Below are 22080 nucleotides of genomic sequence, written 5' to 3'. Positions count from 1 at the left end.
TTGTTAGTCTTTAAAATACCACAAGACCTTCTTTCCCCTTTCCCCCTCTTTTTTCCTTTTGCAACAGGCTAACACAGCTACCGTTCTGGAATATTTCACAGTATACACCCTCTGGAGATACTCCTTAGTTCTCTGTTTCATTCTAGGGTTTTGGCTATGTTCAATTTCAGCAGAAAGAATATGGGCCTTAATATAAGCTGTGAGAATGCATCACCTCCCTCTGAAGTATAAAGCATTCTTTATACATGACTGGAGACAAGGGACTCCTGGCACCATAAACAATTCTATAAAAACTTTTATTCCTTTGTCTTCGCCCTGGGAATATCCCAGAAAGGGCACAAGAAAACCATTTTGTTTAAGGACAGAACTTTATTTAGGATTTTACTGCCACTTTGTTTTGAAATATATATGATGCTGTACATTGAACAGACTCTGGGTTGGATCCAGACTACACCTTCCACAGACAGAAAGGCTCCTTTCAGCTGGGATGCAAGGGAGGGATTTTCCTGGGAGGTGGAGGGAGGCAACATTTGCCAAGTCACTCAGTCCTACAGGGTTCACCCAACCCTCTGAAACCAGCAGAAGCAATGTCTGGATCTCCAACTCATAATGTATTAGGCAGGCAATGCATGTACATATATTTGAAACAAAATAGGGCCCACCATGTAGAAGCCATTTGCATTTCAGACTTGGTTGGTTAATATCAGTTGCTTTGGTTAATGCAATAAACCTAAAAGAAAGGTTGCAATATTTCTATTGACACTTGGCTTCTGTACTCCCCCCCCCTACTATAACTACATATCTTAGGGTCCCTTGACTGGTAATTGTGACAGTTTAAAACTGGCTTAAAGATGGGTTTAAAGCATAATCTACTAAGAAAAGGTACAAAGGTGGGGCCTAATGGATTAAATAATAATAATAATCAAATGTTCCAAACCCTTGCTGGTAGGCAAGTTGACTTTGAGAGGCTGGGAAAGTGATGCCTGATTATAGGGTTTTATGCTCAAAGATTCCCTGGTCGAAGGATGGAGACTTCAGTCAGATATGTCTAGGGAGAACATGAACTGCCCCAACAAGAGATGATATTAAAGCGAACTAAGTTGTATTTTGGACCAGATCCAAATGCCCTGAGAAGCAGCCAGGAGCTTGGGAAAATGCATCTCTGTTCTACACAGAATCTCCATCATGTATTATTACTAGCAGTTCCATCTGTTGGCCCACCTTACTTTCCAGTTTGTCAATAAGCTGCTGTAGTTGGTCGATCTCAGCTGTCCACTGGCTGTCAGTTTCCACACAAACACCTGGATGCAATGGGAAAAAGGGAGAAGAAGGAGCTGAAATCATGCAAAGTCTCCTCCTGCCTGTAGTTCAGCGGATAGGGAGTACTTCTGTAGTGTCGGCAGATGGATGGCATGGCAAACCTTCACTCCTTCATTTTAGCACAAATAAGGCTGGCCTATTTGCTTGTTATTCCTCCTTGACCCTGTGGCATTGCCCACTCCAGCCCACAAAGGAAGGCAATACTCCATTCTCTCTCTCTCTCTCTCTCTCTCTCTCTCTCTCTCCTTCTCTCCTCCCCATAATGGTTTCCTTGTGGTTGCAAATGTTTAAAGAATAATGTGCTCTGTGCTGCAACACAGACAGGACCTCTGCCTGGAAAACAGCCACGACCACTTCTGACAGGTTTTCATTTGTGAATGTACTTTCTTACACTGCTGGTGTTGTGGTGAAAACTGTAACATGGGAGAGTCCTGACCTGTGTTGGCTCACAGATCAGAAATGGGGTTTCAAGCTACTTCCAGACTTGTTGTTAGAACGATGCCTCAGGGCCTAACTAGATGTCACATGGACTGAGTGGTTGCCACTTGCATGCTTGCCACCCGCATTCCCTGACCCTTGAAATCAGTAGCCAGTTATTTGGAGTGAAAGGGGTGGAGAATGCAGAAAGTGATGATATCACGTCAGGTGTTTCTTTTACTTGACATTACTTGGGAGATGTGGGCTGGAGGCAGTTCCCTGTAGGGTGGGGTGGGGAAAAGGATCAGGCTGGAGGGCCTGACCTAGAAGTAGCCCGGCCTCGTGGGCTATTTTGATAAGTGGGCGTGGCCACCTATCTGTCAGTCACCTGACTGCACAGTGCTAAGGTTAGAGATAAGCCACTATCCTTGCTGCTTTTCATTATCAAAGAGCAAGCAGGGAGCTTGTCTCCAGTCCTAGTGCTGTGGAGATTAGCACTAAGATCGGCGATTCGCCTCTGCCTGTAAAAGGATAGCTAAAGACAGCAGCAGAGGCTTATCTCTGATCTTAGTGCTGTAGTACAGTCTAAGGTCTACTTAGGCCCTGATTTGCAGCAATTCATTAGAAAGAAAGACACAGTGTTTCTTCTTATGAAGGCATTAAGTGTGCCTACCTTTTGGTGTACCTCTTGTATCCCTCGTGAATACCACTTAGAAATGGCAGTATTAAGTGCTGTATAAATTATTAAAATAGGTAAATAAATAATTCGTGTCCCTCGCATGCTGACATCAGCATCAAATGGCGACCTGCATGAATAAGCCCCCGTGTATCAAACTCTGTACCTAGAATTTCCATATAATCTTTCATGCCCGTGCTTTTTTCAAAACAGCGCACGCCAAGTCGCCAGATCACTGAGTAATCAAGGCACTGTTCATGTGTTTGTTCACATGGAGGACACTAACATGTAGCAACAGGAGTGGGGCTGTGCTTCAAGTCCTGTTCTGGATGCATGGAGTCCTTATGCATGAGTGGTCAAATGTTTCATTTGCATCAGGGGCCTCTGTTACATGCGTGAGACCTCTGTGCTCAAGATGCTGAAGGTCTGGTGGTAGGAAGATGATGCAACGGTGGGGTGGGGAGAGGGTGCAACTAGAAGTATGGTCCTGCTCTGCTGCTAGATGTGAGCACTCTACATGGGAGTAAACATGTAAACACGTTTTACTATGTTTTCATATGTGCTGTAAGCAGCCCAGAGTGGCTAGATGGGTGGGTAATAAGAATAAGAATAAGAATAAGAATAAGAATAAGAATAAGAATAAGAATAAGAATAAGAATAATAATGTCAATAGTGCTCAAGTGATGAGAAACCAGGTGATGCCTACGGTTGTGTGCACCAGGCCATTGTTAACGGTGGCCAGGAATTTGTACAAGACTGTGTTGCTGCATTCAGACATTTTATACCCTATTTTTTCCAGAAGCCACCCCTCTGCTTCTGGCAGTGAAGCAGCCAGCCTCAATGTGAAGTCTGACAAGAGGGATGGGGAACTGCCAGTACCTGTGGTGAGCATCCCTGAATAAGGATCTGTCGGAGACAAGCAGATGTTCTTCTGAGCTCTACGGCCACATCTTTTAGCAGTGCGTGGACCAATAAAAGCTTCTGATTTGGTAACATCATTCCTGAAAAGCACAAAATATGATGATGATGATGATGATGACGATGACAATCTTATTATTTTTTTCAATGTATTACCTGCCCTTCACCATCAGGTCCCAGTTCAGGTTGCAACAATTTAAAATTCAATATTAAAAACAGTTAAATTATAGATAGGGTAAAGAGATGTATCTTCAGCATTCACCAAAAACTGTGCGATGAAGGTGGCAGACACACACAGCTGCCATAGAGAATGTCATCTCCCAGGACACCCCCCCAAAAAAACCCCCCACCCCTCCGAAAGAGGTGGAACCCATAAGGCCTCCTCTGCTGTTCTTAATACCCAGGAGGGACTGTAGGGAAAGGTAGTCTTTCAGATATTAGGGGCCTAAGTCATTTAGGGGTTTAAACATAGTATCAACACTGTGGGTGGCGCTGTGGGTTAAACCACAGAGCCTAGGACTTGCCGATCAGATGGTCGGCGGTTCAAATCCCCGCAACGGGGTAAGCTCCCGTTGCTCGGTCCCAGCTCCTGCCCACCTAGCAGTTTGAAAGCACGTCAAAGTGCAAGTAGATAAATAGGTACTGCTCTGGTGGGAAGGTAAACGGCATTTCCGTGCGCTGCTCTGGTTCACCAGAAGCAGCTTAGTCATGCTGGCCACATGACCCGGAAAAACTGTCTGTGGACAAACGTCAGCTCCCTCGCCAATATAGTGAGATGAACCCCGCAACCCCAGAGTCGGTCACAAATGGACCTAATGGTCAGGGGTCCCTTTACCTTTACCTTATCAACACCTTAAACTGAGCATGGAATTGAACTGCCACCCAAAGCAGCTGTTTTAAAACAGGGGTTATATGAGTTCTAAAGAGAATCATAGCCAGCAATGCATGCCTAAGAGTCACTCCTGCTGTGTGAGTTTCTGCACACAAGGCCCCTCATTCTTCATGGCAGGAGCACAAAGGAGACATACCCTAAGCACACTCTTGGTCTAAAATCTGTAGGGGCTTTTTTCTAAAGCATTGTATTATTTACTAGTAATTCTGAAAACCTCAAGGATACGAAAAGTGGTATCCGCTTTGGGAGATCAGATCTAATAAGAATGAAATATTGGTTCCTCTCAGTTCCTGTGGGTTGCTTCTCCCTGGTGGCAATTACGTATTATTCCTGTCTCTGCAACTGAATGTCTATGTGACAGCTCCTCTGACTTCCAGAACAACACTGCAGCATTCAACCAGGCAGGAAATGCAGGAACTGCTCCCAGAAATGGTGGGGACTGGGAGAAACCCTGGGCCAGAATGGGATGCTGGATGTAGACTGCACAACCCACTCCAGTCCTGCCACTGTCCCTATTGACTTTGTGGTCAGATGAAATATCAGTAGCAAAATAAAGTTCCACGTGTGGATGGAGCCTATCCCTCTGGTTTGAGACGAGGAGAAAAGGAAGGAAGGAAGGAAGGAAGGAAGGAAGGAAGTGCTCTGAGACCATTATCACATGAAGTGGCATGCCCAGAGAACCTTCTCCTCAGATTTTGGTGGTGCCTTTATATCTCTTTCTCACTCCCCCAGCCCTTTCTTGTACCTTTCTCGGCCAGCCTGTTCTTCAATGGTGTCTGCAGCACATTCCAGTGAGACCTGCAGGGACTGCAGCTGGTTCATCGTCTCGCGAAGTAAGAAGCGGGTCACAAACTGTTCCATTTTGGAGGAGCTCTCATATACCTGGAGAAGTGAGGGCAGGGGGACACAGCAAAATACTTCTGAACAATCTTTCCCCAGAATTGCTGCCATTGCTCTTGCTCCGCTCAATGCCCCGTGGAAACTCTTCTTTCCACCATCCAGCTGCGTTCACCAAGGAAACCACCTTGCAGAAGGAACCTGAGCTCTGATGCAAGTTCAGAGCCTTGCAGGGAAGACCCAGTCAGTATCGTGCCGCTGCTGCACTCTAACATCTTTTATCCAAGGAATTCCAAATGCATAAATATAAAGGGGAGTTTTCAATACCCTCAGTAACAAAGAGAAAGAAATGCATTGAGATAAGTATTACTTTCCATACATGAGGAGAGGGGGCCACACAAACAGAAGCTCTGCACTGTTATTGTGGGGTTTTTTTTTGGGGGGGGGGGATTATAATTACAAATAAAAAAATGCTCAAAGCACTCTCACATAAAATTAAACCAGGAGCATATAATCAATAGATCTTTGAAATATTAGCAGGCGCATTTGTTTGTTACTTTTGAAGTGTTACCTTCCCTGCTGCAATCAAGTTTAAGATTATATATATATACACACACAAACACACACACACCAGTGGGCTTTGTTCGACGATAATGAAAATGAATAAATAAGAAGTGCTTTATCCACCAAGCTACGCTGCGAATGAAGAGCCTCTGTTTTCACACACAATGGAACAAAGGGATATATATATATATTATTAGCCACACTACCAGAGCACAGGTAATAATGCAATATTGTGAAGCTTCTGTTCCCCTCCATTTTTTGAACAATAAAGATAATCCACATAAAATGGCTACTTCATCCATCCAGATGAATTGCTATTGTGAGCACAAATCTATTAGGCCTGACCTGATTATATAATTGTGGATTCAGTCATCTGGCAGAAAAGTTTCTGTCAAGAGACTATACTTTTAATCCAGTTGTAGGTGTACTTAGATGTAACAGCAGCTGTAGGATCCTTGGATTATTGGAACATAGGTTGTGCTGAACAGGTATAAATTGGACAGTGCAAGTGCTGCTTAAAGCAGAGAAGCAATGGCAAAATAAACATAGTGCTGTTTCATAGAATCATAGAGTTGGAAGGGACCCCAAGGCTCATCTAGTCCAACCCCCTACAGTGCAGGAATCTCAACTACAGCATCCATGACAGATGGCCATCCAACATCTGCTTAAGAACCTCCAGTGAAGGAGACAAACATGGCACAGGTCTTGCAGGTCGCTGCAGCAGCTCCCTCGCTATCCATGTCTCTTGGTCCTAAATTCTACAATTTAGAATATTCATTTAAACATCCTTAAAATATCAATTACTCCCTTTTTTCTCCTTCCATGGTTCATTTTGCATATCATAAATCTCTGCATATTTTACATAAACTAAACCATTCAGTATTCCATTATTACATCCATCAAGACTTATTTACACTGTTGAATTTAACTTAATGCTGCCAACGTTTTCGAGTGTACACAGTTTCTCCCCATATATTCAGTAAACATTTTACAGTCTTCTTTAAACATATGTTCTTCTTGTTCTCTTATTCTATCCTCTTTACAAGTCCTGGTCACAAGCTCCCAGAGGCTGCAATCAGCTAAACGGAACTGCTGCTGGCTTTTAACTTCTCAAAAAAAGAGAGAGATTAAAGTTTGTTATATCTCATTTTATTAGGATGGTGGGGGATATAATATGAGCCTTTGATTCTTGCTGAACAGATATAGCACCACATTTATTTTGCATTTCTTAGCTTATTGAAATTTGCCACCTGACTCTGAAACTCTAAAAGGAAGTACATTGTGTAAGATGTTGGTGATGGCAAGTATCCATAAATGGCAGGGTGGATTTTGAACAAGAGAGTCAATCCATCTCCAGAAGACCCAAATGCATTACATTATTAGTGCAATTAGTTGATTAATTCCTATGGTGGTTTAGATGGATGTTAAGGGGATCTGTCCTCTGTGAAAGGTCACTCAGATGACAAGTGCAATGACTCAGTGGCTAAAGAAGAGGTCTTTAATCCATGAGAGCTGGGCTGAAGTTCCACTCCTGCCATAGTGCAGTCTTGGCCAACTCTTGAGCTCAGTTCCTTGCTTGTATTGCAGTCAAGCCCTTTGTGGAAGTTTGCGCTGTATTTGCCAGCACAAAATGGAAGCTGAAGAATGACTGGGCTGTGTGCTTTTTACAGCCAGTCCAACGAAGCAGATGGAGAGGAAGACTAGTGATAACAGCGGCGGCAGCCTTTCAGAATAGTCAAAAGCTTTCATGACTACCTGTAAAAGTAGCTTTTTTTAGCCGGAACTCACCAGAACTCAGTTCTGGTACCTCTCAGGCACCATTGCCATTCTAAGAGAACGAGGGAGGTTCCAACACCTCTTTATCTAGAAAAACAGCATTGATTATTCCCATATTGCAGCAGGATGTGTGTTGGGGGGGGGGGTGAATATGAGAGAGGCTTGCCCAAGGATCCCACCCAATGAGTTCATGGCAGAGGCAAGATTTGAAGCAGGAAGTTCCTGGCTTCTCAATGAGCCTCCTTGCCCACAATACTACACCAGCTCTCAGCACTGGACTTTCCTGACATATCTCGATGTTGCCATTTCCTTGCACAGACAAAACTAGACCTCTGAAACACACATATTAGTTTTTTGTTTTTTTCCTGAACCACACATATTTGGTTCAACCTGTTTCTTTGTCTGTTGCTCAGTCGTGGTGCCAGCTATTTATTTATTTTGGTTAGGGAATTATTTTTTTTACCCGGCTCTTCAACCAAAAAGGATTCCTTGGGTAGCTTACAAATCACTAAAAAACAACAACCCCAGACAGCCCCTGTCCCTGAGGCTACAATGTAAAAATGCATGACACGGAAGGAAAATGGATTGGAAGGGAGGAGGAAATAAGCAAACTCAAGTTCAAGTTCTTAGTTACATGTTGTTCTAATGAACAGCTGGAGTGGAATGAGTTGCAGAATGCACCTCTACAGAGCCCTCCAGTGGTAAAAATGGGAATAAGAGTTGTTGTGGCTGATGGAAGGCCTAATGCAATGGAAGCCTGTACGGTGGTACCTCAGGTTAAGTACTTAATTCGTTCCAGAGGTCCGTACTTAACCTGAAACTGTTCTTACCTGAAGCACCACTTTAGCTAATGGGGTCTGCTGCTGCAGGAGCATGATTTCTGTTCTCATCCTGAAGCAAAGTTCTTAACCTGAGGTAATATTTCATAGAATCATAGAATCATAGAGTTGGAAGAGACCACAAGGGCCATCGAGTCCAACCCCCTGCCAAGCAGGTGACACCATCAGAGCACTCCTGACATATGGTTGTCAAGCCTCTGCTTAAAGACCTCCAAAGAAGGAGACTCCACCACACTCCTTGGCAGCAAATTCCACTGTCGAACAGCTCTTACTGTCAGGAAGTTCTTCCTAGTGTTTAGGTGGAATCTTCTTTCTTGTAGTTTGGAACCATTGCTCCGTGTCCGCTTCTCTGGAGCAGCAGAAAACAACCTTTCTCCCTCCTCTATGTGACATCCTTTTATATATTTGAACATGGCTATCATATCACCCCTTAACCTCCTCTTCTCCAGGCTAAACATGCCCAGCTCCCTTAGCCGTTCCTCATAAGGCATTGTTTCCAGGCCTTTGACCATTTTGGTTGCCCTCCTCTGGACACGTTCCAGTTTGTCAGTGTCCTTCTTGAACTGTGGTGCCCAGAACTGGACACAGTACTCCAGGTGAGGTCTGACCAGAGCAGAATACAGTGGCACTATTACTTCCCTTGATCTAGATGCTATACTCCTATTGATGCAGCCCAGAATTGCATTGGCTTTTTTAGCTGCCGCGTCACACTGTTGGCTCATGTCAAGTTTGTGGTCAACCAAGACTCCTAGATCCTTTTCACATGTACTGCTCTCAAGCCAGGTGTCACCCATCTTGTATTTGTGCCTCTCATTTTTTTTTGCCCAAGTGCAATACTTTACATTTCTCCCTGTTAAAATTCATCTTGTTTGTTTTGGCCCAGTTCTCTAATCTGTCAAGGTCGTTTTGAAGTGTGATCCTGTCCTCTGGGGTGTTAGCCACCCCTCCCAGTTTGGTGTCATCTGCAAATTTGATCAGGATGCCCTTGAGTCCATCATCCAAGTCGTTGATAAAGATGTTGAATAAGACCGGGCCCAAGACAGAACCCTGTGGCACCCCACTAGTCACTCTTCTCCAGGATGAAGAGGAACCATTGATGAGCACCCTTTGGGTTCGGTCAGTCAGCCAGTTACAAATCCACTGAGTGGTAGCATAGTCAAGTCCGCATTTTACCAGCTTCTTTACAAGAATATCATGGGGCACCTTGTCAAATGCCTTGCTGAAATCAAGGTATTTCTGGGTTAGCGGAGTCTGTAACCTGAAGCATATGTAACCTGAAGCGTATGTAACCCAAGGTACCACTGTAAATGTTGCTGAAAGACATTCCACCATCCCTGGCCATTGGCCAGGCTGGCTGGGTCTGATGGAAGTTGTAATTCAGCCTCATTTTGAGGGCTACAGGTTTGTGATCTATGGGTTAAAGGCCTCAATAAATTAAATGTAACGCTACTCAGTTGGTAGAGCATGAGACTCTTAATCTCAGGGTCTTGGGTTCAAGCCCCACATTGGGCAAAAAGATTTCTGCATTGCAGGGGGTTGGGGTCCCTTCCAACTCTACAGTTCTATGATTCTACTACTAATAAAAATAGTAATTTATGGCCCACCCTTTCCCCTTAGGTCCTAGGGTGGGTCAGAACAATTTAAAACAAAATACAATCACTAGAGGGATGTGGGTGGCACTGTGGGTTAAACCACAGAGCCTAGGACTTGCTGATCAGAACGTCGGTGGTTCAAATCCCCGCGACGGGGTGAGCTCCCGTTGCTCGGTCCCTGCTCCTGCCAACCTAGCAGTTCGAAAGCATGTCAAAGTGCAAGTAGATAAATAGGTACCACTCCGGCGGGAATGTAAACGGCATTTCTGTGCACTGCTCTAGTTCACCAGAAGCGGCTTAGTCATGCTGGTCAGAAGCTGTACACCGGCTCCCTTGGCCAATAAAGCGAGATGAGTGCCGCAACCCCAGAGTCGGCCACGACTGGACCTATTGGTCAGGGGTCCCTTTACCTCACAATCACTAGAATGGGCTGAGTCCTAAACTACACATCTCAAGTGTCAAAGCCCAGGTTTAAGAGGTGCGCACAGGTCAGCAAACCTCTTGAAGCAAACAATGTAGCGAAGATTTCCTAAAATACTATATGCCTAATTGAGGTGCTACAAAATTCTATAATCGATTGGTTGACCAAAAGCAAGACTGTTGTCTGAAACCAATCCTAAAACATTGTCCTGTTTGTGTCAGCCATCCCCAGTTCAGCTGTTCGCTGGTGGCGGGAAGTTTTATTACAGGAGCCATCATGAAGTCCGACGCAGACAGAACCATTTCTGTGTAGGAGATAAATTACTGAGTAACGTAAGGAGGCAGTGAATAATTAGATACCAAAATGGGGCTCATAAATTAAAGAACAGGAAAGATGCCAGAACTGCACACAATAAGCTGATGGGGGGGGGGGGAAGGGAGGGGCCATTTTACCAAGGTAAGTATCACCCCAGTGCAATTTCTGTGAGATACTCCATCAGCTGACAGCATCTGCCTGGTTGCTGCTCTGAACAATGCACTTCCATTTCCATTGAAAGGGAGGAAGAGGGATTTTTGATTCATTAAGAGCCAGCACACCGCAGATTAACAAAAGGCAAACTCCAGTGCACATCCTCTGGCCACAGGAGCTTCCCCCTCGTGTTCCTTTTTGCTTCATAAATATGCTAATTTCCCCTTTCTTCTGCATTCCTTCTTCTTTCAAAATTCCATTTCATGGAGACATGATGAATCTACTTTCCAGCTATCTCTGCTTTGCAAAATTATCTTGGAGAAACAATCATGCAGTGGGGTGGAGAATCTGTCTCTTTGCATGTTTCTAGACAGGGGCTTAATATTGCAAGGAGATCATTTAGATGTTGGATGATTGTTAACAATTTTTTTTTTAACATCGATTTTTGCTGGAAAGGGTACATCCAGGTTAAATGGGTGAGAAATGCAGGCTGGCATTTTGGTGCCAATCACATCTGGAAGACCCTTTCCCTCATAAATGGAGATAAAGTAACAAAGAAGATGAAAAGCAAGAAAACTGTAGGTCAGATCTGGTCACATCAGATTAGGTTTATTCAATTTATAAATCACTTCCCACTAAAGCGATTTACAACCAGTAAAAAAAATACAGCAAAAACCTAAATAAAGAACAAAAAACAGATTCAACAGCACAATACTGTTTATCATTAGTGCCTCCCAAATGTCCAAGAAAACAAAAACGCCATTGCCTGTCACTGAAACAATGACAAGGTTGGTGCCACACAGACCTCCTTATGAGAGAGCTTTCCATAAATGGGGTGAATGCTACAGAGAATTCCCATTCTCTTCTTGCCACCCTCCAATTCTCTCTCAAAGGGGACACACAGAAAAGGACTGCAGATGATTATCTCAGGGTCCAGAGAGGTTCACGTGGAGACAGGAAGTTGTTTAGGTATGGTGAGCTCAAGTTGTGTAAGGCTTTCAGGGTCAAAACCAGCACACTGTGAAATGATGCAGGGCCCAACACAGACCTTCTAAACCAGAGGAAGTCAATGCAGTGCCCTCCAAACACTGGACTACAATTCCTATCACCTCTTATCACTGGCCATGCTTGATGGAGGTTGATAGGGTTGCAGTTCAATAACATCTGGAGAACTCCATGTGTTCTGCTTAATTCAAATATATTCCTGTTTCTGGTTGTTGTGGCTCAGTGACAGAGAACAAAGGGCAAAAGAAGAAGAAGGATCTCAGCCATTGGTGACCGCAAGGGCTTAGCCGTGTATCTCTCAGCCATTGTAAGATTGCCCTATGAACTTGGATGACATCACAATAGCACCTGATGTTAAAGTCCCAACCACAGGAGGGGCTGGTAGCAATATTATCATAGCTGCTTCCCCAGGAGGAGAGCCACTACCCTGGTGGCATGATGGGGAATAACATCTCCCACAGAAAAATAAAGAAAAATAAGTGTGATAAGTCTGCAGACCAGGACAAGGACAAAAGGGGAATTTTAATCTGCTTGAAAAAAGACAAGTCCACTGTAAGTACCAGTCGATTAGTTGCTCCCCCATATCCTCACCCCCCCAAAACACCAGAAGCTGAGGGTGCCCACTACACCCTCTTTCTGCAGTCTTGTACAACTGCGTATAATATACGTCCTCCCCCTACACAAGGTTTCTCTCCTGCCAAGCTGTTTCTACATGCAGAGATTATGCCATAATGCTGACAAGACTAGCGGTAGCAAAGGTGTTGCCCTCCAGATATTACGGGACTACAATTCCCATCATCCTTGACCATGTTACCTGGGACCGATGGGAGTAATTGCTCACCAACACTTGGAGAGCATCATCTTGACTACCAGTGAACTACACCCAGGGACCCCAGTGTCACCACCATCTGAAAAGAGACCTGGGAGTGAGTATTCTCAGCACTGCCATCCCAACTGTGGAAGGCTCTCCGCCCAAAAAAGCCACCCGGGGCCTACTTTGCTGTCCATTCAGCACCAAAGAAAGACATTTCAAAAACCTTTCCAGGCTTTTCAGACTTCACTTCAGCCTTGTTTCTGGTCTCAAATGTATAACTGTGGATCCTTCACACATACCCCTCCATGTAGGTTGGTGGTGTCACATTCTATAAGTGGTGATGGTAATCTTCAAAAATATTGGAGAGATTTCCAGATATCAGGAGAGTGCCTTTTTGCACTTATCATTTATGGTGGCATAACTGTTCTTTCCATCAGGGTTTCTTTTCTGGCATATTGCTGAGCAACTTCGTTATTACTCAGCTAGTATTTTGAAATGATGTACTACCCCCACCCCTGTGTACCACAAAAAAATTGACTTTTGTGAAAGATCTGGAATGGATCATCAATATTTGCATTTGTGTGGCATTGTGTAAGCATTGTCTCAGTTTTTGTGTGGAAGGGTGGAGAGACGCCTGTTTTCCTTCCCTCTGATCACTGCGAGCTGTCAGCACGCAAGCTCTGTTCAGAGGAGGGATATGTACAGGGTGAGTCTTTTAAAAGAGGCCCCATGGAACATGTGTACTCTGTATCCACAGGGCCTCTTTTAAAGGACTCACCCTGTATATGGCAAAAGGAATCAATGGTACTGAGTCAATGCACTGCCTATACCTTCAACTATTAGCTGCAGACAAAATTCCATCACATTGACGAGGTTCACCATAGTTCAGGCAGACATGCAGATCCTCTTCTAATCTCCTATCCTCCCACAATATTCCAGCACAACAGGCATTAAAATAAAAATGATAGAAGCTGTGAAATGGCTATCTCAGTGCACACGCTCATAACTCTGACATTTGCTGAGGGACACAAGGGTACTTGAAGGATAGAACTACAGCAGTGGCACTTTTCCCATGAGGGCACAACTCACCCTTAGTTTGGAAAGCAAAACCTCAAAGTCACTCTCTAATAACTGTGACGTGTGAGCAAAAGTGCAGGCAATCAAGCTACAAATTAACTCTTTAAAAAAGCCAGATCAAATAGCAACAGTGCTATGATAATTGGTAAGTGTGGAAAGGACCTAATTCTTCTCAGTTAGCTCCGGAGAAGAGACATCTATTGACCATCCAAAGGAATGGTCAACCAATGAAGTTGAAGGATGAGAGATTTGCAACAGACAAAAGGAAATCCTGCTTCACACAGCATTTCATTAAATGGTGTATTTAAACAAGATGTGGAGGTGGCTAACATTAAGAAGAGCCTGCTGGATCAGGCCAATGGCCTGATATGAACGGTAACATATCTTTGCTCCTAATGAAGGTTAGCTAACTCTGGGTTATAGAGATTACAGGGATTTCCTGCTAGTGTGACCTAGAGATTCTTCTGCACTACACACACACCAGTTTCCTGTAATGACACAATTTATTTAGTTTTATTTATTTATTTATTTATTTAGTTTTGCAGTTTAGTTTTGCAGTTATACACTTTTGCTGCTTTGTCCTTGCTGTTCTGGCAACTATTTCTTCATGGAGCACCACATTCCCTATTTCACTGCAAGTCTCTCTTCTTTCCCAAATTTTGAACGCAATCAACCTTAAGAGGGAACACTATAAAAAGCTGAGACTAAGCTTCCTCAGTTCCACTAGTGCAGGGGTCAGCAAGGCTTACCAGGCATGGGCCAGATCACTCCCGCAGAGATTCTCCATGGGCCAGACCGGCGCAGCGTGACACCGGAAATCGCGTCTGCGTATGTCCGCAGTGCCAGAAATCACTTCTGCGCATGCCCAGATGCCGGAAATTGTGCCTGCGCAGAAGCAGAAGCAACTTTTGGCATCTGGGCATGCACAGAAGCATTTTCTGGTACCGCAGACATGTGCAGATGCGATTTCTGGCATCTGGGCATGGGCAGAAGCAATTTTCATAACTGCGGAAGAGAGTCCCCGTGCCACACCAGTTTAGCGCAGTGGGTGGCTCATTCGGGGGTGGCTTGTGGGCTGGTTTAATGGCCACTTCTGGCCCATGGGCTGCAGGTTGGGGACCCCTGCACTAGTGCATTAGATTTCAGTACTACTGAACACAACTGATTACACCAAATCACCCACTGATCTACCAGTAGATCCCAGTCTACCTCTTGCCCACCCTTACCTTAGATCTGCCCCACCCTTCTAGGGCCCATGCCCCACTCAGGGCAACTTTAAAATTACAATACTACTATATATATATAGCAACATTAAAGATCTGTTTAAAAAACAATGGCAGTGTTAACAGGTAAAAATGACCTTCATAGTACTTAGCAGGCAAAAATGTGCCAGAATAAAAATGTCTTTACCAGCTAGCTAGCAAATCACAATTCATAGAACAAGGTGTGATATTGCTGCAGTCACTTAGAAGACCCAATATCTTGCTGTCATCAACTGTGCCTCCACTTTTAGAGAAGGGCAGGTTGGAAAGATGTCCCGCCCATCTGTTTCCCATAGGTGGCAATCCCATAGGTACACTGGTCATTTAGGGCTTTAAAGTTGATCACCAACACTTTAAATTGTGCCAGGAAACAAAAGGGTACTCAGTGAGGATGCCGCAGGACAGATCAAACGCAGTCCCTCTGGTGCCCACTAACAACCTAGTTGTTGCATTCTGGGTCAGCTGCAGCACCCAGAGACTCTTCTGTTCAAAGGTAGCCACTGCAAGAATCACATGAGAGGAAGCCAACAGTGTTTAAATATCTGTCCGGAGGCAATAGCTGAGACTATGAGGCTCAATCAAGTGCTTGACTCAGGCTGCAGAAATGGATCAGGGAGAATTCTTGTGCTTGAGGGAGGAAAGTTTCAGTTTATTAGGAAGATTCTGTTTTGCTTACAGGTCAAGGTAGTGCTGCTTCCTCCTCTTGGAAAATTGTCTCATGGCTCCAAAGTCCTCCCCCTCTTCACTCTCCCCCTGGGGAGCAGGGTAAATTTTTGTGGCCGGCAAGAGCCAAGAGGCTACCGTGGAGACAGTCCCAGCAGCCCCTCATTGCCGTTTCCTTCAGCAGCCCGACGAGGAGGAGGAGATGGAGACCACCAACTGCGGAAGATTCTCACAATGTTTTTCTTGGTTGAGGCTGAAAAGACAGGGGTCAACGCAGACGGAGACTCCACGGTTGCCAAAAATAAAACCAAGAATTGGTACACCATACATCCAGTAGGCATGAGAGGGCCACCTGGACTGTGATCAGCAGACATTGCCAGGTCAAGGGTACGGAAACAAAAACCTCCAGGACACAGGAAGGCAATAAACCAAGCTGAGCATCCCAAAAAAGGCTGGTCACCTTTAGTGTGCGCTTGAAAGTGGGGCGAGAACAAGGGTCTGTTCTCACGTGCTGCTATCGTGCCGATCACAAGGCCAATATGAGGTTAAAGTAAGACTTAATGGGTTATGGCAGAGATGAGGAGCCTTGGGTTTTCCAGATGTTGTATTCTGACTACCATCAGCCCCAGCCAGCGTCGCCAGCATGGCCAATGGTCAGGGATGATGAGAACAACTGGAAGGACACAGGTTCTGTTCCCGGGTTGGATAGTTATCATTTTACAATATTAATGCATGAGCATGCTAGAATCATTCAGGCAATCAAGCCCATCATTGTAAGAGGCAAGCTACACAGGTTCCTTGAGGCTGTCAGCCAAGAAATAGGTATGGTCCTCCTAGAAAATCCAGCAGACACCATCCAAAGAATCCAGAAGAGAAGTAGCTGTAAGATGTTGCACCAGCAATTGCTGATTGGGAACTAACAGTTGTAACATTGTGGAATGTGCTGTGTAATAGGGAGAGGCCCTGATTCACCTCCCACGCTTAACTATAAGCTATGAGCATTTTGCTTCCTTTGGGTGTCTTCATGTTGGTGCCTCATGAGGGAATCAGGTTGTTGTGGGTTCCAAAGCCTGAAAACAGCGGAACAATTGAGGAGAATTCAGTGGCAAGTGGAAAGGCATTTCCACACACCCTGTGGCTTTATTGGGTGTTTTGGAGGGAGAATCATATACACAGAATGCCTGTTTACAGAGTACCTGCAAGAACGTCAAACATTAAGAGTTTCTCAGCTCCAGTCCTAGCAGACACTTTAAGAACAGGCCTCCCTCTCATCCTCTGAAGGGCCTGTCAACTCATTACAGCATTTGTTGAGAAATAACGATGTATTCTGAAAAAAAATTGGTATGTAGCTTGGGACTACAGGGGCACGGTGCTCCAAAACCACATCCATACTCAGCTCAGATACCATCAATTCACATTTCCATAGGCTTTTATAGTTTGGGAATTCTCATGCTGCTGGATATACCGGTAAGCCATGATAGTCAAACAGAACTTCCAAGGTTAGAGGCGGGGTATATTTGATTTTCTGGATGCTGTTGACAAAAAACAGGGTGCCCCTGTTATATTATGTCTGGCCTGTGGGCTTGAAATACAGAATTTGCCATATAGCAGGTCAGACTATTTGTCATTCTAGTCTAGTACCGTCTACTGACTGATGGTGGCTCTCCAGGGTTTCAGGCAGAAGAGGTCTTTCCCATCATCTGCTATTTGATGGCTTTAACTGGAGATGCCAAGGATGGAGCCTTATGCACGATAATCCCTTGCTGTACCACCAATTTATGGTTGCTACCCAGAAAGCTTCCCAAAGCATCTTGCTGGCCTTTGTTGGGGACTAGGTGGAGCCTTTGTCCATCTAGGCAATCCTTATGGTCTTGCAAATCATCACACGTTTTTCCTATATGAAGAAGCTAAAAGGGTATTTGACAAATTCATGGTGGATAAGGCTATCAGTGGCTACTATTCATGATGGTTACATATTACCTTTGCTACTGTAGGTGGCGTCACTGTACGCCATTTGCCGGAGCTGGCAGGGGCAAGGAGCAAGAGAGGGCTACTTCATTTATGTCCTGCTTGCGGGGATCCCAAAGGCATCTGGTTGGCCACTGTAAGACCAGCATATGGAACTAAACAGGCCATTGGCCTGAGCCAGCAGGCTCTTCTTACGTTCTTATATTGTCTATGTGGTTCTTTTAAAAAGGAAATCATTTCAAAATGATAAGTGCAGAAAATAAAACACATTGTTGTGACAGGTATGTCGCTGAATAACAACATATGCAAAAATGTCATGTGTAAGAAGCCTGTAATCTTCACAAAACATAAATATCCTCCATGCTTCCTTCTTTTGAGGCTCTTCTATAAGTCCCTTTGCCCTTTGAGGTTAGATGGGTGGTAAATAGAGTAGGGCCCTTTTCAATTGCAGAGCCCAATCTATGGAATGCCCTCCCTGAGGAAGCGTGTATTTTAGCTCCTGACGGGGACTTTAAAATTAATAATAGTAAAATTGCCCAGTTATTTCCCCATTTTTTATAACTGATTTTCATTTTATGGTATTCTGCTGGGATTTATTGGCTTTATACTTATTTTTAATCATGTGGAGTTTTTGTTTATTTTAATGGTCTGAGAGGTCATGAAGATGTTTCAGAAATGAAGCTAAGCAGATTTGGCTCTGGATGAGAGACCACCTGGAAACCTCAGTAGCTCTGAGCTACTGGGATTTGACACCAATGCAGAGCCCACTCTCTTCAAAAACTTTTCAATGGGGCAATGTTGCCTGGGCATAATGGGAGCTGGGGCTCAGCAACGCCTGGAGGGCCACAGATCACCCACTGCTGCATTGCCATGGAACTACTCATAACAGAACCGAATGAAGTCACAAGAGAAGGAAATCCATGTTAGGAAGAGAAACCACAGCAGGTTCTAAGAATTCCCATCAAAGCTGGGCATTTCCCTTCTTTGGCCATCTCATTCAGGACCTCCCCATTGTCGTGCCAAAGTTTTCTAATATCCAGAGGCGGCTCAGATGAGTCTAAGGTAAACAGGAGGAGACATATGACAAGGTATGAAATTGATTCTGCTAACCAACAATGGTCAATGTCAGGAAGGGTTATTATTGATCGTCCGCTGTGGCACTACATGAGGACATTCTAGTTTATTTTATCTTCATTATTTTGGTAAATGGATGGTGTTTTATGTATGTTCCCTGCCATGAGATCTTAGGATAAAGGGCAAGTTATAGCTATTTTAAATAAATAAAACTCCCAAGAAGCAAGGAAGCTGGGTTTATGGGATGCAAGGGGCTCCAGCTCCCCAAATATTTTGGGGGCAGGGAGATGCATCCTCCAATATTGAGGGGGCCATCACCCCCTGCCACCCCCTATGCACCCCAGTCTCTGCCCTACAGCCCAGGAACCCAGGAGCCAGGTGGGGGCTAGGACAAGCGAGGGCAATCTTTGCCTTTGCTCGCCCCAGTCTCCGCCTGACAGCCCAGGAGCCAGGCATAGGCTGGAACTAGCAAGCACAAAGATTGTCCTCTGAAAGTCCCACCCCCACCCAGCACATGTTGGGCAGTGTCACATGACCACACCCCCTCAATGTGTGGGGCAAGTTGGCGCCCCTGCCAAGAAGGCACCCACTTTCCATGCAAAACCAATGGAGATGCACCATAAGTGCAACCAAGAAAAGTGCTGGTACCTACTATCTAAGTGGGAATATCAGGATGTGAGACCTATGGGAAGCATGAAATGCATACTGGGCAGCTACAAACTGCACACATGTGTCTGCTATGCCTTTTTGTAGGGCTGTTCATCCACAAAAAATGTTTCTTATCCTGTACATTCTAGCACTTTCCCCCCATCACCTTTCTAACAGCCATAATGTCCAAAAAACAAAACAAAAAAAGTGCAATGGAAAACATGGGATAATAGCCACTAGTTGCTAGTGACATTTAACCTCCATGCAAACATATCAGGATGAATATTCAATGAACAGGCAACAGGCTTTATCTCAGTGTCTTTATTTCCACAACACTTTCCTATGTAAGCACACTTGGGGATCTGTAATAAAGCATGAATTCTGAAGTAGACACGATACCATGTCCTTTGGAATGCATCCCATGTTAAGCTAAGCCATGGTTAACATAAACCAAGGTTTACAAACCAGCTGCAAACCTTGGTTAATACATAAACCAAAGTTAAGCTGAGGTGCAGGTATGGACAATCAGGCTTAACTGTGCTTAAGTTAAATCAGGGTTTATAAACCATGGCTTAGTGTCACATGCAAACCAGGTTGTGTTTCTACTACTGAGTGCACATACCAGCGCTATGTAAGTCCTTAACATCTGTTCAGTCTTGTCTATGCAGTATTAAGGGTTCAGGGTGCTAACAAAAACAGCAATACACTAGTAGCGGTCACGATGGTCATGTCACTTGTTATTTATTTTGAGTCCATGAAGAAACACAAAACCTTGGTGTATTGCAGCACCATGTTTTATCTGATCGCTATGGACTGCAGTGCTGCAACCAAAAGGGACCCCATAGGGACTTACTCCTGTAAGCAACAATTGTGTTGTGAGATTGCTCAGATATCCTGACTCTGATGCTCAACAGGAATCCTACTTTCACTTCAGCAGTTGACTACCAAGGGAATTCACAGCCTCAATCCTTCTTTACTTATGCTTTGGTTTTTTGGCAGGGTGACAAGAGCTTTTATCCCTCTTCAATTCTGCTAACGTAATTCCACTTCCACAAAGTCAGAAGAGGGCATGAGGAAAGGTGCAACACTATGGGGAAAGTTGCGATTGTGGTAGACAATGGCAGTGCCTTCAGTCGATCAGGCTTTGCAGGAGAGGAAAGGCCAAGGATTTCCATGAAGACAACATACTTGCCTCCCACTGATCCGGGGATAACTCAGGACAAACATCTATCTGTTTCCTGTGGTGTCCATGCCAAAGGCAGCTTCAGAAGATCCCCAGACCATCCAGTTAGGCATGGCATCATAGTGGACTGGGAGGCTATGGAGAATCTTTGGAGCCATCTCTTCTACTGTGGATTAAGAGTGCCTGTTGAGGACCATCCTATGCTGATGAGTGACTCTCCCTCTTGCCCTACTACAAACAGAGAGAAGATGGCAGAAGTGTTTTTTGAGAGCTTTGGTGTCCCAGCTTTACATGTGGCCAACACAGGATTCCTCTCTCTCTGTGCCTGTGGTAGAGTCGCTGGACTGAGCGTGGAGGCAGGGGCGGGGGTTTCTCATGTCACTCCGATCCACTCTGGGCAAACCTGGATGGAAGGCACCTACCGACTAGACGTGGCTGGGAGGGCTCTCTGCAAGCACATGCATACCCTGCTGCTGGAGAGTTCCAATGACCCACAGCTTCTTGGGTCCTTGGATAAAAAGTTGGTGGCCCGGCTTACAAAGCAGTACTGCTATGTGTCCATGGACTATGAAAGGGATCTTCAAGGCAAGGCTTGCCAGGACCCTGTGAGCGTTCAGATCCCTGATGGGCACTTGTTAAAGTTAGACAAAGAACGTATTTGCTGCCCAGAGCCACTCTTCAGGCCACATCTGTTGAGCCAGAACTCCCCGGGACTTCATATCTTGGCTTTCCAAAGTTTGCAGAAGTTTCCAGCTGAGTTTCAAGGAGAGCTCATGCATAATGTTGTATTATCAGGAGGCTCCTCATTGTTTCCTGGCTTTCCAGAGAGGATGTGCAAGGAATTGCATGCCTTGCTTCATGGCAGGGGGCACCCTATAAAAATCCTGGCTTCCCCAGCAAGAGGCAAGGCAGCATGGCTTGGGGGCTCTTTGGTGGCCTCACTCAGCTCTTTCAGTGGCTTTTGGATGAACAAAGAAGACTATCAAGAGCATGGGGCAGCTTATGTGCATGAGAAATTCAAGTAGGCAAAGAAAATGCTTCAACTAAGATAAGGCAAAAGCATAATGGGGAAGAGAGAAAACAGCAAGAGCACAGTGGCTTTCCAAATGCGATTGTATTTTGTATCCAACCAAAATTCGGCACTTTGTGTCATATTGATTTCTGCTCTCAGCTCTTTCTCCTTGAAATCAATGGGAGTTAAATAAATGGAGGTCTGATTGTGCGCCTAAACTCTCTATGGAAACAGGTTTTTCTTTAGCCAATGGAAATACGAGAAGAGAAAAATGCACGGATACCCATCATTTCTACACTCAAATGGAGATCAAAGGAAGTATCATTCATTACAACATGACCAACTTTACACGTTATGCATTCAGCTTATCTGGTGATTAAAACTTCATACCTGTTGCCAATTTTCTAAGAGAAATGAAGAAATGAAAGCAAAACAAAATCAAACAGTGAACCATTAACTCAAATGCAACATAAATGTAGTGCTCCTCTGCAATAGTAGAGACGGTCAAAATTATATTATATTATATTATATTATATTATATTATATTATATTATATTATATTATTATTATATTATCTCCCTATATATGTAACTACTAGATTTATATTTGTATGGCGATTGCATTGCAGAATCATGGTCTTTCCCATCAGCTGCA

At 44.5% G+C, this 22080-nt stretch overlaps 2 protein-coding genes and 1 long non-coding RNA gene across 3 annotated transcripts in view; 2 read left to right on the top strand and 1 right to left on the bottom strand.

The window, feature by feature from the left end:
* NECAB3 (N-terminal EF-hand calcium binding protein 3) overlaps positions 1 to 22080 on the bottom strand; it is an 83212-nt gene that overhangs the window by 5513 nt on the left and 55619 nt on the right. The window contains exons 6-8 of the mRNA XM_079979793.1: positions 4969 to 5105; positions 3293 to 3414; positions 1222 to 1301 (exon numbers count right to left, since the gene is read on the bottom strand). Of these exons, the coding sequence (XP_079835919.1) occupies positions 1222 to 1301; positions 3293 to 3414; positions 4969 to 5105 (339 nt within the window). The remainder of the gene's footprint in view (positions 1 to 1221; positions 1302 to 3292; positions 3415 to 4968; positions 5106 to 22080) is intronic.
* LOC307218031 lies at positions 11831 to 15991 on the top strand. The gene is made up of 2 exons (XR_013839667.1): positions 11831 to 12277; positions 15557 to 15991. It is a non-coding gene; the product is annotated as an uncharacterized lncRNA (long non-coding RNA).
* ACTL10 (actin like 10) lies at positions 18426 to 21644 on the top strand. The gene is made up of 2 exons (XM_079979761.1): positions 18426 to 18597; positions 20231 to 21644. Exon 2 carries the CDS (start codon positions 20321 to 20323, stop codon positions 21437 to 21439), a length of 1119 nt encoding a protein of 372 aa, XP_079835887.1. The 5' UTR covers positions 18426 to 18597; positions 20231 to 20320; the 3' UTR covers positions 21440 to 21644.

The sequence above is a fragment of the Podarcis cretensis genome, assembly GCF_951804945.1.
Source record: "Podarcis cretensis genome assembly, chromosome: 6".
In the NCBI taxonomy this organism is placed as follows: Eukaryota; Metazoa; Chordata; class Lepidosauria; order Squamata; family Lacertidae; genus Podarcis; species Podarcis cretensis.
This window is presented reverse-complemented; position numbering and strand designations above follow the sequence as displayed.